Source organism: Salmo trutta, chromosome 8, assembly GCF_901001165.1.
Source record: "Salmo trutta chromosome 8, fSalTru1.1, whole genome shotgun sequence".
In the NCBI taxonomy this organism is placed as follows: Eukaryota; Metazoa; Chordata; class Actinopteri; order Salmoniformes; family Salmonidae; genus Salmo; species Salmo trutta.
In genome coordinates, this window is record NC_042964.1 from 23,185,544 (window position 1) to 23,201,074 (window position 15,531).

General features: G+C 41.7%; 1 protein-coding gene across 1 annotated transcript in view; it reads left to right on the forward strand.

Moving 5' to 3' along the window:
- LOC115198529 (astrocytic phosphoprotein PEA-15) overlaps positions 1-7,555 on the forward strand; it is a 55,846-nt gene extending 48,291 nt beyond the window's left edge. The window contains exons 2-4 of the mRNA XM_029760514.1: positions 5,917-6,091; positions 7,097-7,252; positions 7,376-7,555. Of these exons, the coding sequence (XP_029616374.1) occupies positions 5,920-6,091; positions 7,097-7,252; positions 7,376-7,440 (393 nt within the window). The 5' untranslated portion in view covers positions 5,917-5,919 and the 3' untranslated portion in view covers positions 7,441-7,555. The remainder of the gene's footprint in view (positions 1-5,916; positions 6,092-7,096; positions 7,253-7,375) is intronic.
- Positions 7,556-15,531: the final 7,976 nt, after the last annotated feature.

Below are 15,531 nucleotides of genomic sequence, written 5' to 3' on the forward strand. Positions count from 1 at the left end.
GGAGCCATGTCATCATGCCCTGTGAAACAAAACAGGGGCAAAATAGTGAGAGGGGGAGAGAGAGAGGCAGATAACAGAGGAAGTGGGGGTAAAGAGAGCGTGAGAGAGAGAGGCAGATTAGAGAAAAGGAGATAACACAGGTCGACTGAGAGGGAGGGATAGCGGTAGAAAGAGCGAGAGAGAGAAATTGAGGTATTTTATTCCCTTCCTAAATCCCGGTCAGAGTGATTTTTGCAGCTCACAGTAACGTGGTTGTCATGGTTACATGGAAAGATCACGTTTTTGCCCCCCCCCCCTCCCCCCCCACACACACCATGGTTAAAGCAGAGATAGTTTAATGGAGGGGTCTAAGTTAAAAATATATTTGTCATGGACCTGTTGAACAGTGAGCCTGTGTGTTAGTGTGAGTGTCTGTGTGTCTGTGTTGACATTAGTCAGACGTTGTCACCATAGTCACATTGGCACCATGTTGTCACATTCAAAAGCTCAACACTCTACTCTTTCTCTCCCTCTCCTTCTGTCTCTCTATCCCGCTATCCCTTTCTCACTCTCTCTCTCTCGCTCTCTCTCTCTCTCTCTCTTTCCTTCTCTCTCTCTCTCGCACCAGGAGCTTCTGGGGTAGAGTGGAACTTTCCCTGGTCGCTAGGTAACAGTCTCCGGGCTGAAAGACAAAGCAGGGCCTGGTCTCCATGGCAACTTCAGCAGTGTGAAGAGTGAATGGAGTTTGGGTAGTGGTGGTAGTAGTAGTGGTGTGTATGTGTGTGTGTGGGGGGGGGGGGCAATAAAGGAGAGGTTGGTGATTATTCTAACAACAGTGTAGTGTCTGTGTCGGTGTGTATGGTGCCGCCTGTTTAGCCAGACAGTGACGGGCCCCCCACTCAGACTCACACACAAACTCACACACACAAATGGACCATACAGGTCCCTTAGCTCTATTTGACGAGCACACCCCTCACTCACCCAGCAATAGAGAATAGGCATCCAAAGGTCGAGTAGCTATTGCAATAGAGTGATGGCGCTAGAGAGAGAGAGAGAGAGAGCGAAAGAAAGGGAAAGAGAGTGCGAGAGAGGGAGGGGGAGGGGAGTCAGATAGAAAGAGAAAGGGGGACCGCGAGAGAGAGAGGGAGAGAGAGGAAAATACTCAATCGCTCTCACTTTGCCCCCTCTTGCATGGCTTACAGTGAGAAATATGGCTCAACAGGTGTGTGAGGCATGTTTTTACCCTCATAGTTTGCCCGCTATTTCCTTTAGCTCGGTGACAATTGTATGTGTCTGTGTATGTGCATGCGTGCTTGACAGCGTGTGTCTGCATGCCTGCCTGTGTGCGTGTACACATGTACAGTTGAAGTCAGAAGTTTACATACACTTAGGTTGGAGTCATTAAAACTCATTTTTCAACCACTCCACACATTTCTTGTTAACAAACTATAGTTTTGGCAAGTCGGTTAGGATATCTACTTTGTGCATGACACAAGTCATTTTTTCAACAATTGTTTACAGACAGATTATTTCACAATTACAGTGGGTCAGAAGTTTACATACACTAAGTTGATTGTGCCTTTAAACAGCTTGGAAAATTCCAGAAAATTATGTCATGGCTTTAGAAGCTTCTGATAGGCTAATCATTTGAGTCAATTGGAGGTGTGCCTGTGGATGTATTTCAAGGCCTACCTTCAAACTCAGTGCCTCTTTGCTTGACATGATGGGAAAATTAAAAGAAATCAGCCAAGACCTCAGAAAAAGAAATTTAGACCTCCACAAGTCTGGTTCATCCTTGGGAGCAATTTCCAAACGCCTGAAAGTACCACGTTCAGCTGTGCAAACAATAGTACACAAGTATAAACACCATGAGACCACGCAGCCGTCAAACCGCTCAAGAAGGAGACGCGTTCTGTCTCCTAGAGATGAACGCACTTTGGTGTGAAATGTGCAAATCAATCCCAAAACAACAGCAAAGGACCTTGTGAAGATGCTGGAGGAAACAGGTACAAAAATATCTATATCCACAGTAAAATGAGTCCTCTATCGACATAACCTGAAAGGCTGCTCAGCAAGGAAGAAGCCACTGCTCCAAACCGTCATAAAAAGCCAGACTACGGTTTGCAACTGCACATGGGGACAAAGATTGTACTTTTGTAGAAATGTCCTCTGGTCTGATGAAACAAAAATAGAACTGTTTGGCCATAATGACCATTGTTATGTTTGGAGGAAAAGGGGGAGGCTTGCAAGCCGAAGAACACCATCCCAACCGTGAAGCACGGGGGTGGCAGCATCATGTTGTGGGGGTGCTTTGCTGCAGAAGGGACTGGTTGTCACGCCCTGACCTGAGAGAGCCTTTTTTATGTCTCTATTTAGGTTTGGTCAGGGCGTGATTTGGGTGGGCATTCTATGTCCGTTTTTCTATGCTTTGTATTTCTTTGTTTTGGCCTGGTATGGCTCTCAATCAGGGACAGCTGTACATCGTTGTCGCTGATTGGGAGTCATACTTAGGCAGCCTGTTTTCCTTTGGGGTTTGTGGGTAGTTCATTTCGGTTTAGTGTTTTGCACCTGACAGAACTGTTTGGCTGTCGGTTTCTTGTTTTTTTGGTTAAAGTGTTCTATCTGTAATAAATTCATGATGAGCACTATCCACGCTGCGCCTTGGTCTACTCTCTTCAACGACGGCCGTTACACTGGTGCACTTCACAAAATAGATGCCATCATGAGGAGGGAAAATGATGTGGATATATTGAAGCAACATCTCAAGGAATCAGTCAGGAAGTTAAAGCTCGGTCGCAAATGGGTCTTCCAAATGGACAATGACCCCAACATACTTCCAAAGTTGTGGCAAAATGGCTTAAGGACAACAAAGTCAAGGTATTGGAGTGGCCATCACAAAGCCCTGACCTCAATCCTATAGAAAATTTGTGGTCAGAACTGAAAAAGCGTGTGCGAGCAAGGATGCCGACAAACCTTACACAGTTACACCAGCTCTGTCAGGAGAAATGGGCCAGAATTCACCCAATTTATTGCGGGAAGCTTGTGGAAGGCTACCCGAAACATTTGACCCAAGTTAAACAATTTAAAGGCAATGCTACCAAATACTAATTGAGTGTATGTAAACTTCTGACCCACTGGGAATGTGATGAAATAAATAAAAGCTGAAATAAATCATTCTCTCTCTACTATTATTCTGACATTTCACATTCTTAAAATAAAGTGGTGATCCTAACTGACCAAAGACAGGGAATTGTTACTAGGATTAAATGTCAGGAATTGTGAAAAACTGAGTTTAAATGTATTTGGCTAAGGTGTATGTAAACTTCTGACTTCAACTATATGAGTGAGAACAGTAGGTCTTGTTTGCGAGGTGGATAATAGCACAGTGGCATTGCTCTCTAGTCAAATGAACAGTCTATATGGTGTGCTAGGCTCTAGAACAGCCAGAACTGGGTTCAAATACTATTTACAATCTTTTCCAAAACTCCAATAACTTTGCTCTAGCCTGCCTAGTGTCAGATGGGCGGGGATTACAGATTTGAGACTATTCTCTTGGTCCATGAAGCCAGTTAAGCTCAATGAAGCACAGATAAAGTGTTTGAAACTACTTTGAATACTGTTGGAACCTGTTTTGCTTGGGGCTAGGCCAGATGGTTGCCAGGGGGTAGATTTAGGAGTTTACTCACGGGGGAGAGGGGCTGCCTGGGCTAGGCTGGCGTCCTTGTCCCCCCTCTCCACCCTCCTTACACTGGGATGGAGGGGTGGAGGGAGTGAGAGAGAGAGAGAGCGCGAGAGAGAGGTAGAGAGACAGACGAGACCAGCAGACGTTCTCTCCCCCCTTCACCCTCCACACACTAGGATAGAGGGAGGGAGGGGTGGAGGGAGAGAGACAGAGGAGAGCAGCAGACAAAAGCATGTTTGTGTTCATGAGAATGTGATGGAGACAGTGGCCCTACTATGTGTGGAAGCAGTGTCAGCCTCGTCCTAGAGAACGGGGGGGGGTTAAGAAAGAGGGAGGTAGGAGGCATGAAGAGAGAGAGAGAGATGTAGACCAGAGAGAGCGAGTGAGACGGGGAGAAAAAGAGAGAGATAAGGGGGAGAGAAAAAGACTAGAAAGTAATAGAATAGATCAACAGAGAGACCCTTTAGGGTTACAGGGAAAGGGAGAGAGGGCACACAGACAGACAGACAGACAGACAGACAGACAGACAGACAGACACAGACACATTGACGCACGCACTCACACTCATCTAAACAAATACACACACACACACCTGCACTGCATACCATTTTCCATTCACCCGGGGCTAGGAGTGTATTCTCCCACGCAACACTCTCTCTTTATTGAGTAAAAACTGCTTTGAATTGAGCGGAGATGAACGTAACATTTAAGGTAATGACTATGTGTGGCTGGAGGGGTGGGGGGCGGCAGGGCCAGTAAAACACACTGTTATTATATTGCTCTCCCTGAGTCACAGATCTAGGTTCATTTTACCCACACCCTATCATAACCTTCACCATTTAAGGGAAAATGACACAAACTGACCGTATAACAGTGTCTGTCATGAGAAAGATGACAGGGGGAGGGAGAAGACACGTCCATTGACTGACACGCACGCGCACACGCACACGCACACGCACACACACACACAGAGAGACACCATTGGGCGTCCTGTTAGGTGTACCATTGGGTCTGTATATGGATCACTGCCCTCTCCTGGTAGAAGAGAGTATGACACTTCTTGTATTTAGGTCATCCCTGAGCCCTGTCAATCATACATACACATCAGTGGAGCTGGTGGGAGGAGCTATAGGAGGAAGGGCTCATTGTAATGGCTGGAATGGAATTGATGGAACGGAGTCAAACATCTGGTTTCCATATGTTTGATGTGTTTGATACCGTTCCATTTATTCCAGTCCAGCCATTACAATGAGCCCGTCCTCCTATAGCTCCTCACACCAGCCTCCTCTGATACACACACACAAGTCGCATTCGGAGAGACCCACCAAGAATTCTTCTTCTCCTTTTCAAGGCAAGACAGCTGTGTGTGTGTGTGCCGTGTGCGTTCATTTTTTATTTTAGGTAGATGCCATTTCACAAGAGCACACACACACACACACACACACACACACACACACACACACACACACACACACACACACACACAGGAAACAGAAAACACTCAGTTACTGTCACACTGTTACTCAAAACTCAATCACCTACATCAAATACACTCTTTCACAGAGGCTAATCTTATCAGGTGCATTGTCACATCGGCACCACAGTGTCCCTCAACAGCTAAATATTGTCATATTAACAGTCACGGACGCATACAGTGTATTGATGTTTGTGTGGCTTACTGGCAGTAGTAAGTATAGCCACATTCCAGCCTCCAATCTGCAGAGTTGCCTGACTTTACCGGAGAGATCCAATACAACAGAAGGACTGCTTCTGTGCTCCCCATTCTATCTTACTCTTCTATTCTCTATCTCCCATTCTCTCTCATCTTTCTACTTCTCTCTCTCTCTCTATTTATCTATCCATCTCGCTCTCTCTTTCTCTCTCGCTCTCTATCTATCTCGCTCTCTCTTTCTCTCTCGCTCTCTATCTATCTCGCTCTCTTTCTCTCTCTCTCGCTCTCGCCGCTCTCTTTTTCTCCCTTCCTCTATAGAGAGATGTTTCCCCTAACCACAGATATAGGATCAGATTACACAACCCAAACCTTAACCATTAGGGAGTTGGAAATACAACTGACTGTAGGACAGTGGTTAGGGGTAATGTCTAGAGAAGAGAAAACTGACACACTAAAGAAATGTGGCCACACGCTCGTACTTTGATGCAAAGTATGTGTTTAAGGGTCACTTTTTCAAAATTAGCTAACAGCTCTCTCTCTTCTCTCTTTCCCTTCCTGCCCTCCCTTCCCCTCCCTCCCTCAGACCATGTCGGAGTACAGTTCTTTGCTCAGTGACCTGTCTGAGAACATCACCAACGAGGACTTGGACCAACTCAAGTCAGCCTGCAAGGAGGACATCACAGAGGACCAGAGCAACACAATCACCTCCTCCAAGGAGTGGTTCAACTACCTGGAGAAAAACGAAAAGCTGGCACAGGGTGAGAGAGGGAGCATTTTCCAGGTTTCCCAAATCAACATTTGGGAAGGGAAGGGAGGAGGAGGAAGGGAGGTAGGGAGGGAGAGATGGAGGGGAGTATAGGGCCCTATAAAATCTGTTGTATTTTTTGCCTGATTCCGTTTAGTTTTTTTCCCAAATTTTCCCAAACTCCACAACAATGCTTAAACCACATCAGGAGACCACTTTTGAGGTCTGGTAAAAATCGAAGGAATTTCGATTTTGGGGTGTAGCTACCCTTTAATTCATGTGCACACCAGCCAGAGACCGTTGTTTTGTTAGTGATGTTTCTGTAGAGTTCACATGATTGCAGAGTTTGCAAAACAAAATGGCCACAGGATTGATGCAAATAATCATGATATCATTCTGCCAGATAGGCATAGGCTAAATTGTAGTTTAATTGAGAAGGTTTTTGGCAAACCTTTTCATCTCTACCAGAAGATGTTATCATTAGCATCATCATCGCTAACGGCTACACAACGTATATATGCGTGCACCGCACACATAAACACAGTCTTCGGCGTTCCTGTGCCGTTTCAGGAAGTTGCAGGAACGTACGAACCACTGATGCATTTTGTTCATGTCTTATGATTTACTTGGGTAAATTCATACATTTTCACATTTTCGAGAAGTTCAATACATGTAGTTAATTTCCTATTAAGGTCAATACATTTTAGAACATTGTTGAATTCCGTTTAAATGGTATTCCGTCAACGTTCTCCGCAACACAGATTTTATAGGGCTCTAGGAGTGGAGAGTGACCAGGAGAAGAATGACAAACTGGCACAGTGTGAGAGACGCAGAGAGAGGAAGGGGACGGAGGAGAGGGAGGGATGGAGGGTTGTTTCATGGCACAAGCGAATATCTTGTAACGCACGTTTAAGAAACGTTCCAAATTAAATCACTTTCATATTATAATTAGTGTTCTTGCACAGATCTTTGCTGTTTTGCACCTCAAAAATGTCACGCTATGTTGCCCTTCTTATAGATAACCTGTCGTACATCGAGCACATCTTTGAGATCTCACGACGACCAGACCTGCTGACCCGGGTCATTGAGTATCGCACCACCGTACTCAAGATCTCTGAGGACGACGAGATCGACACCAAGCTCACACGCATCCCCTCTGCCAAGAAATACAAAGGTGTGTGTGTGTGTGTGTGTGTGTGTGTGTGACACCAAGCTCACACGCATTCCCTCTGCCCAAAAAAACATTCAACTTTTACTGAGACGTTACTCTTTTTTCTTTCTCTTTCTCTCTCCTCAGATATCATTCGCCAACCCTCTGAAGACGAGATCATCAAGTTGGCTCCTCCCCCTAAGAAAGTGTGAGGTCATCACCCCTGACCTTTGCACTTTGACCCCTGGCACTCCAACCATCTCGACCCCCCCTCCCACCCCTTCCGCCCCGCCTCAGCCCCGTTCCACTAACATTCACCACATGACACAGAGACTAGCAGCCCCTCTCCAATTAACCAATCAGATCGCCACGATGCTTCGCTGCCACGTCTGCCGCGATCGCCTCTTCCCTGACTAAAGGAGGAAGAGCTCAAGATGAGAGAAAGATGGAGAGAACAAAAAAGAGAAAGAAAGAAAGACAGAGCCAAAGCTAAAATCCAATCCCTCTTTGTTAAAAGATGTGTGGGTTAGTTTGTGTACCTGTAACACTGTTTTGAGAAAACTTGTGTGTGTGTGTGTGTGTGTGTGGGGGGGGGGGGACCGTTCCAGTTCAACCTAGATGTTGCAGGAAAAGCACCATTATATCAGATCCAGTAGTTACATCTCCTGTGTTAGGTCATTAGGATGAACCTGTTGTCATTAGTTACATACTGTAGATGTGCAACCATATTATTCAGTCAATATTTGCAGTGCACTTGAATTGCTATATCACTAAGGGGCAAATCCTAACTTCAGTCCAATGTTCACTTAGTCATGCATTGGGATACTAAGTGAAAATGTGACTTAAGTGGAAGTTAGAATTCCACTTAACTTAGCATTATGCATTGCTTTATCAGTTGAGCAAGAAGACACCTATAATACAGGTGTCATATTCCCTTTATTCAAAACTCGGATGGCATCATCAGATCATTGGATTTTAAAAAGTATTTTGTTAGATAGTCGTAGAAAAAGCCAATATTTGCCTTTAGACCAGCCATAGCATGGAATTATCGAAGAAGAAAATGTTATGATATTAAGTTTATGTATTCGGTAATTCAACCGAATATTGCTTAAATAGTCACTTATTTACCCTCATTGTGATTTTACACAGAGATTCAATGCTCCTTTACTATGAAATCTTATTATAAAAAAACACCTTATTGTGAAAGCGTATTATAAAAACGTATACAAAATTATTATATTGATCAACTTAAAAACTATATGAAGCAGTATATGAACTATATGATATGAAGAAAAAGTCGACAATATATTTTATATCTTTATAAAATATATTTGAATGTTTTTTTTACATAGTTAATATAGTGCTTCATGTGGTGTTGATCAATATAATATTTTTGGATATGTTTTATCATATGCTTTTACAATAAGGTGTACCTATAAACGTAACTATTTTACTCGATAACAACAGCAACAAAAATGTTTAATGGACAGTTACTTTACTTTAGTGGCAGGGCTCTAGACAATTTTCTCCAGTGCCAAGTAAGACACCTGAGATGGTAGCATATGATTAAAAACGTAAGCTATTTCATCCAACATATCAAGGAAATGCAGGATGGATATTTTGATGTGCAACCTGTCAAAATAGGATCCAGAATTATCAGATAGATTATTGGCTCTTCGGAGAATTTGCCGACATCTTGGCGCATAAGCTATTATTCACCATCTGAGGAAGTGGGAAGTCAAAACACTTAGCCATGGAGGCTAATTGATTAATCTATCAGTAAATGCAGGCTAATGTTCTACAAAAACTTTCCAGCGCTAGACTAGGCTACTTGATGTTGGCCTATTCACTGGCGCGCTCCGCGGATGCATCAAAACGATACTAACTACAGCCTACTGCGGTTGTAAGGTAGGGCCGTGAACTCAATATTAAGAGGTACATTATATACTGACAGAAAGCTGTGACTCTCCCCTCTGTAACGAAAATAACTAGTTGGTTGTTTTTCTCGCAATAGCCTTTTGAGCAACAGTCATATGCTTGGGCTTCTCAGAATGCATTTCTTCCTCTGTGCGCAAAACAGTGGGGAGATGGAGTGAGTCAGCAGCCGACAATGAAACAGGGACAGGCAAATACTTTCATAAGTAGGAATCAACATAATGTATAGGCTATTACAGATGACACAATAATAGTTTTAGAACAATCTACATGAACGTTGTGTAGCAAAATTACCGACGTAAGTAAAATGCTTCGGTAAGAGGAAGGCAGAGTCGGTGTGGGTAATTTTCGGTTTACCGTTCCATCTTCAAAATATATAAACGTTTGTCTTTCTGCTCAGACAATGTCACTCGAATTCCAGCCGAATAGTTTTTCAGTACGTAAAACAACTGACCAATCATAGAGCAGGGAAGGGGGCGGGACTACTGCTTCGGAAAGGAAATGTAAGGAAAGAACAAAATGGTAGAAAGAAAAAAAACAGGCTCAATATCATGAAAACAAAGTACAATATATAAATCAATGATATACGTAAATTGTTCATAATCTCGTTTGTGAAACGCCCAAGTACTGCATGAGTCATCAATAAACACACAAAGAGTCAACTAATCTCATCCCTAACACATTTTGAGCTGTCTCAGCCACTGTACAACAATAAAAAAACAAGACTGTTGATTCAAATGAAATAATTACTCATGTACGTATATTACACTGTGTTTCATCCCTATGAAGAAGCCTTAGCAGAATTGGTGTATGTGACAACTAATGTGTCAAATGTGAAAATGTATGTATGTGTGCCCGTGTGGTTGCACCCGCACACCAGTGGAGACTGCTGAGGGGAGGACGACTCATAATAATGGCCAGATTGGAGTAAATGGAATGGTATCAAACACGTTGACTCCATTATACTCCATTCCAGATATTATTATGAGCCATCCTCCCCTCAGCAACCGCCACTGCCGCACACATCAAGTTCAGTCTCGCTCGTAAAGAAAGGGACTATATTGTAAGTTTGCTGAGCGCTTCGCGAGTGGTCCGTGTAGATGTCTGCTAAACTAAAGGGTCTAGGCAGGGACCTGTGTGTGAGCTAAAGCTCCCGAGGTTTCCTGACCCTAATGAAACCTTTTCTGATGTCCTAAGAGCTCAGAAAGACTTACACATAGACCTTTCTATAATTGTATAGTCACACCACAATGCACACCACTTTCTCTGAAAAAGAAACAACCTTTTCTCTCCTATAACCCCTACCCCATCCCCTCTTTCCCTACCCCCAGTGCCAATGACCAAGCCTTTTATTTCGATCGCAGATTTTGTGATATGTTTTTGTATTGCTCGCTGTTTATCGTAGAGTGTTGGAACTGATTTGTATCTAACTTTATTTGTTATATACACCTCCACATGTATTATCCTCATTATGTAGACCAGGGCCTGTATTCACAAAGCGTCTCAGAAAAGGAGCCCTGATCTAAGATCAGCCCCCCGTCTATATAATTGTATTCATTATGATCTAAAAGGTAAAACTGATCCTAGATCAGCACTCCAAGTCAAAGACTCTTTATGCATACCGAACTAAGTCAAAAAGAGTATTGTAAATATGTTCAGACCATTTCTATTAAGGTGGACAGCCAAGCAAGTCACCCTTTCAAAGCCAGCACCCCTTTATAGTGAAGCGGTGGCTGCTGCTAACAAAGCCTGTGCTGAAATGTGTTATTTGATCCGAGATATGTTGCTAGGGGCAGCATTAAAGTATGGTTATAATCAGGGTTAGGTTAACCTGATCCTGGATCTGTTGCTAGGGAGAAGGAGTACAGTATTGCAGGCAACGGCACTCAGTTGTACTTAACCGCTATGATCTGTGGGTGCTGGTCGACAGGGTAGGTAGGTAGGTAGGTAGGTAGGTAGGTAGGTAGGTAGGTAGGTGCTCGTCTTGCTGGGGAGTTTGTGTCAGACGACCATTGTAGATCCTCTTAGGCCTACTATCGCACTGACCACTTACAGAGTTCTGGAGATAAACATAGGAATTGTCCTTACTGTAAAACTTTGGGGGGGGAAATGTTTTGTTTTTTTATCAGTTCTTTGGTGTAGATTCTTATGAGGATCGCAAGGGAGGTGTTTTCTTGTTTGTTTTTGTCTTGTTTTTGTTTTGTGTGTTTTTTCATGCTTATAGTATGTAGGGAATTGAGAATCTCGGTGTTTGTGAACAAGTGACCATTTTTTCATGTCAGAATTCCATTATAGGTCATGGACTGTGTCATGTTAGCAATTGTGTGGTAGGATATCAGTAGAGAAATGGATAAACCTTACACACATACACACACAAACACTCATAATGCACCGATTAACTAAATAATAATACAAATCAATGGCCCGATACCAATAAGGATCAACCTTCACTTTACAACATTCCAATTCTTCTCATATCTAAATGCATATGTATTTGGTTATCCATGTTTGTTTGGTTGTAGCTACTGTATATACATATTTCTATATTTCAGCTCACACCCAGAAAAAGAATTCAAGCGATGAGGAAGTTACCATATTCGTTACTAAGAATGCAAACCCCTTTTCATTCCTGTGAATAGGTGGAATGAAGATCCCTTTTCATTTCACCATTCCCTTTTTCTCTCTTCCCCCTCTTTTACCCTTTGTCTTCCTCAGGACCCCCCCCCCCCACCATGAATCAGTCTATCTATCAAGTGTTCTATATCTATGGTAAAATCTCTCAATAGGGTCCAACCCATGGCGCTCGGTGTGGATTTTATATCTTTCTTATTGGTTAGAAATCACATGTATGACATCGCTTTGCTTTTTATGCGGCCATTGGCACAAATAATAACAACATATCACTCACAAATGATGTCAATTTGGAATTCCGTGTACCAATTACATATCAAGTTACAAAAGAATGCTGCAAAAAATGTGTATTAAAAAATAATAAAATATAAATAAAAAATAAACATAGCCTATATGACAAATATATATAACAATATAACCAAGACATACATAGACATAAAATTATAATGATCATTTTAAGACGTACGACAAAGCTAACCGTTACAGAGAGCTCACCAAACTACAATTCAAATTCAAACTATTCAAACTACAGGAGTTTGACTTTTCCCTTTATCCCTTCGTTTACATTCAATACACTTAAGTTATGATTGAAGGGATTTTACAGTAGTTAATTTTCCTATGTTTACTTTTCGAAATTGTTTTGATTAGGTTGTACATATATATGATGAATTTATATCAATATGTTGGTTTCGTAATGGATTAATTTATTTTATGCCAATATATTGTTTGTTTTTGTCTTTTTTAAGTATCCTGATATGTTCACTAAATGGGGTAAAAACGTGTCACTTATCTGATATTAAGTAAGGATTGATATTACAGAGACCACACTTCAATTTAGATTTTAATCTCTGTATCTCTATCCATGTTTTTATCTTTAAATATGGAGTTAAGGGTTACGTTGTTTTTATTAAGTTAGGAGATATAACCATCCTTCCTTAAAAAAAACCCAGATTGTATTCTATTATTGTATTTCATTTGTCTTCTTATCATCGGATGTATTTTACAACACACACGCAAAATACACAAACTATTATCCAGACAGTTGCTAAATTGCAACAGGATATCCATTGTGATTATCTCTTCACGTCATTGTTGTTGTTTTTCATTGTGGTTGTTTTTATTGGATTATTGTCATTGTTTTTGATAGAGATGCTTTTGTTTGTTGTGCCGTGAAATGTAACTATCTGAAGGCAGGCCGCTGGGTAGAAAAGTCTCACTCAGAAGAGTTTGTTCCATTTCTGTTCTTTTTCTTTTCTTTTTTTTCTAGCTGTAGAAGAAAGTGTTGATTTGCGGTTGTGACCCCATGGATAGAGAGGTAGAGGAGGGGTGAATTTGGAGTCAGTGCAGTGTAGCAGTAGATGAAAACCCAGGCCCAAATTAAACCAGTTGCAAATCAAATAATTTCCCTGAGACTAACAACTTGCTAGGTTTATCGGTTTTAACAGGTTTCAACTGGTTAGCCGGTCACAATTCCAACAGTGTTAACATAGTATGTGAACCTGCATTGTGATTTCCTTTATCTAAGATAGATTGCATTTGGGGCCTGAGTTGGATTTGAAGTGGCTGGTGAACTATAAATTACAAAGGTCTTAAAGAATAAGTTCATTATTTTACAACTTAATGTTTGATGGTTCCTTATCCATTAGAATTTATCCTGGCTCATAGACTACGTTCAGGGTAAGGAACCATCCAACATTAAGTAGTAAAATGACAAACTTCTCCTTTAAGGTGTTGATTGTTTCAGGACTCATACATGATGCTGTATGGTAGGCTAGAGAGGTTGTGTTGAGTATTTCTATGTGGAGTTTTGTGTGCTTGGCAAGAAGTTAGTGAGGTTGGGGATGTTGAATGTCTGAAGTTGGAAGATATTTGTACAGCAGAAACAACATTGACAAACATAGATTTTGCATCTGCCACTGTTCATTGCGTGAGGAAAAGAGTGAAAGAGCAAAAATCTATTTAAATTGTGCCCATGCATTTTTAAAGCATGACTATTCAACCTTCTAGGACTAAATAGCAAAATGTGACGTGACAATTTTCAAATAAACATTTACATTAATATGCACAAGAAGCAAGCTTTCACACCATATAGTAAAAGTGCCAACTTTATAGTTTAGTTGCAAAACTGCTAGAGAGGCGGATGGGAGACTTGACACATCCTGATGCTTGTATGTGCTGTTAACAGAATAAAAAAAATTGTACAGTATGTGTACTGAACAATCTCTCAGAGGCTGTGTTCCGAAATCCACACTGGCGTACTATTTAGAATGCAGTAGTATGTATGCTAGTGTGGATATCGGGACAGAGCCTCTTTATTTTAGACGGATGTTGAAGGCCGTTTTTGGCGGCTGTAAGAAGCCATTTTAAAAGTGTGTGTTTTTGCAGAAGAGACTAGCTAGCAACATTTGTTGTGCCGTGTTTTGAGGTGCTCTGCGAGAGGTGAGTTCAACAAGGCGAACCGTATGCGAATGTTTGCTAACAGAAGCTAACACGTTCCATTTGGTTTGTGTTAGCTGCAAACGTTTGCTAACATTAGCTAGCTAACAGTCTAAAAAGGTAGTCTGCAGGAAACATAATAAGAGTCTGTTTTGGGTCTAAACTTTAAAAAATTGCTATTTGCGGCTTCACTAACAGTTTTGAATGTTTATTGTTCAACTGAGATTATTACTAGGTATTCTAACATTGTTGAACTCCCCTCAGGTCGGTGTCGGGGCCATATATTTAGAGAGTTTGGACATTGTGTTTCTATAATGCACTTCCATATGGCAGCCATGTTAGCTCCCCATTATTACATTTGCAATATTGAGTTCATTGAATTTCTGACATTTTAAACAATGCTATATCTAACTGAACATCTAGAATTACAATTACAATCCAAACACTCATCATGAATGGATAAACGGAATACTTGAAAGCACTATGCGTTCTAACGGTTGGCCGAACTCTTAAATATATGGCACTGGACAGTGTTAATCATCGTAACTGCAGTGGTGTGGTCCCGTCAACGTGAGTAGAGGTCATCATCGTAAGGTCATGAGTCATGACATTCCTGTGCTTGGTTAGGATAGACTAGGGTCTATGTCCTAATAATATCTCCTTTCTTCTGAAGTGTACACTGGTCATTGCATGTAGCTAGGTATGGGCTAGCTAGAGGGAGTTTCCACCATATTTCGTATAACAGCTATTTCCTTTCAAATAAGCGAAGGGAAGTGTACAAGTGCACACTTTGGGTGGAAGGATAGGTAATTAGGATGTAGCCTAGATATAGGCATCTAACTGTTTGATTTTAACATGAAGGAACTTTGGGATTTCCGGCGGAATTCCACCAGCTGTGTAAAGCAGGCAAGAAGTAGCCTATCCAAATATATGATCATGATCATTTCCCCCTATTCATCATTTTGACCCTCAGAGGTGAAGACAAGTAAGAGAAGGTATTTGTTAATGGATCACTGCATATTATATTTGGGTGTTGGAAAGTGTTGTATTTATGATCCTGTTTAAATATGACATCACAGACTGAGACTGACTTCACTGAGCCACAACACAATAGGCCCCTATGTTCTTAGTGAGTAAGTTAAAAGGTATTAGTCAACCTGCGGTACCTTGCATACTGTAGTACTCATAAGCATAACGGAACCACAACATCTCCGTGGTAACAAAACGTTTGATAAATGCAGGTCAAAGGTCAGGTTTCCTCTGATTAGCCAATGAAATGGTCTCAATCTTACCAAAATGAC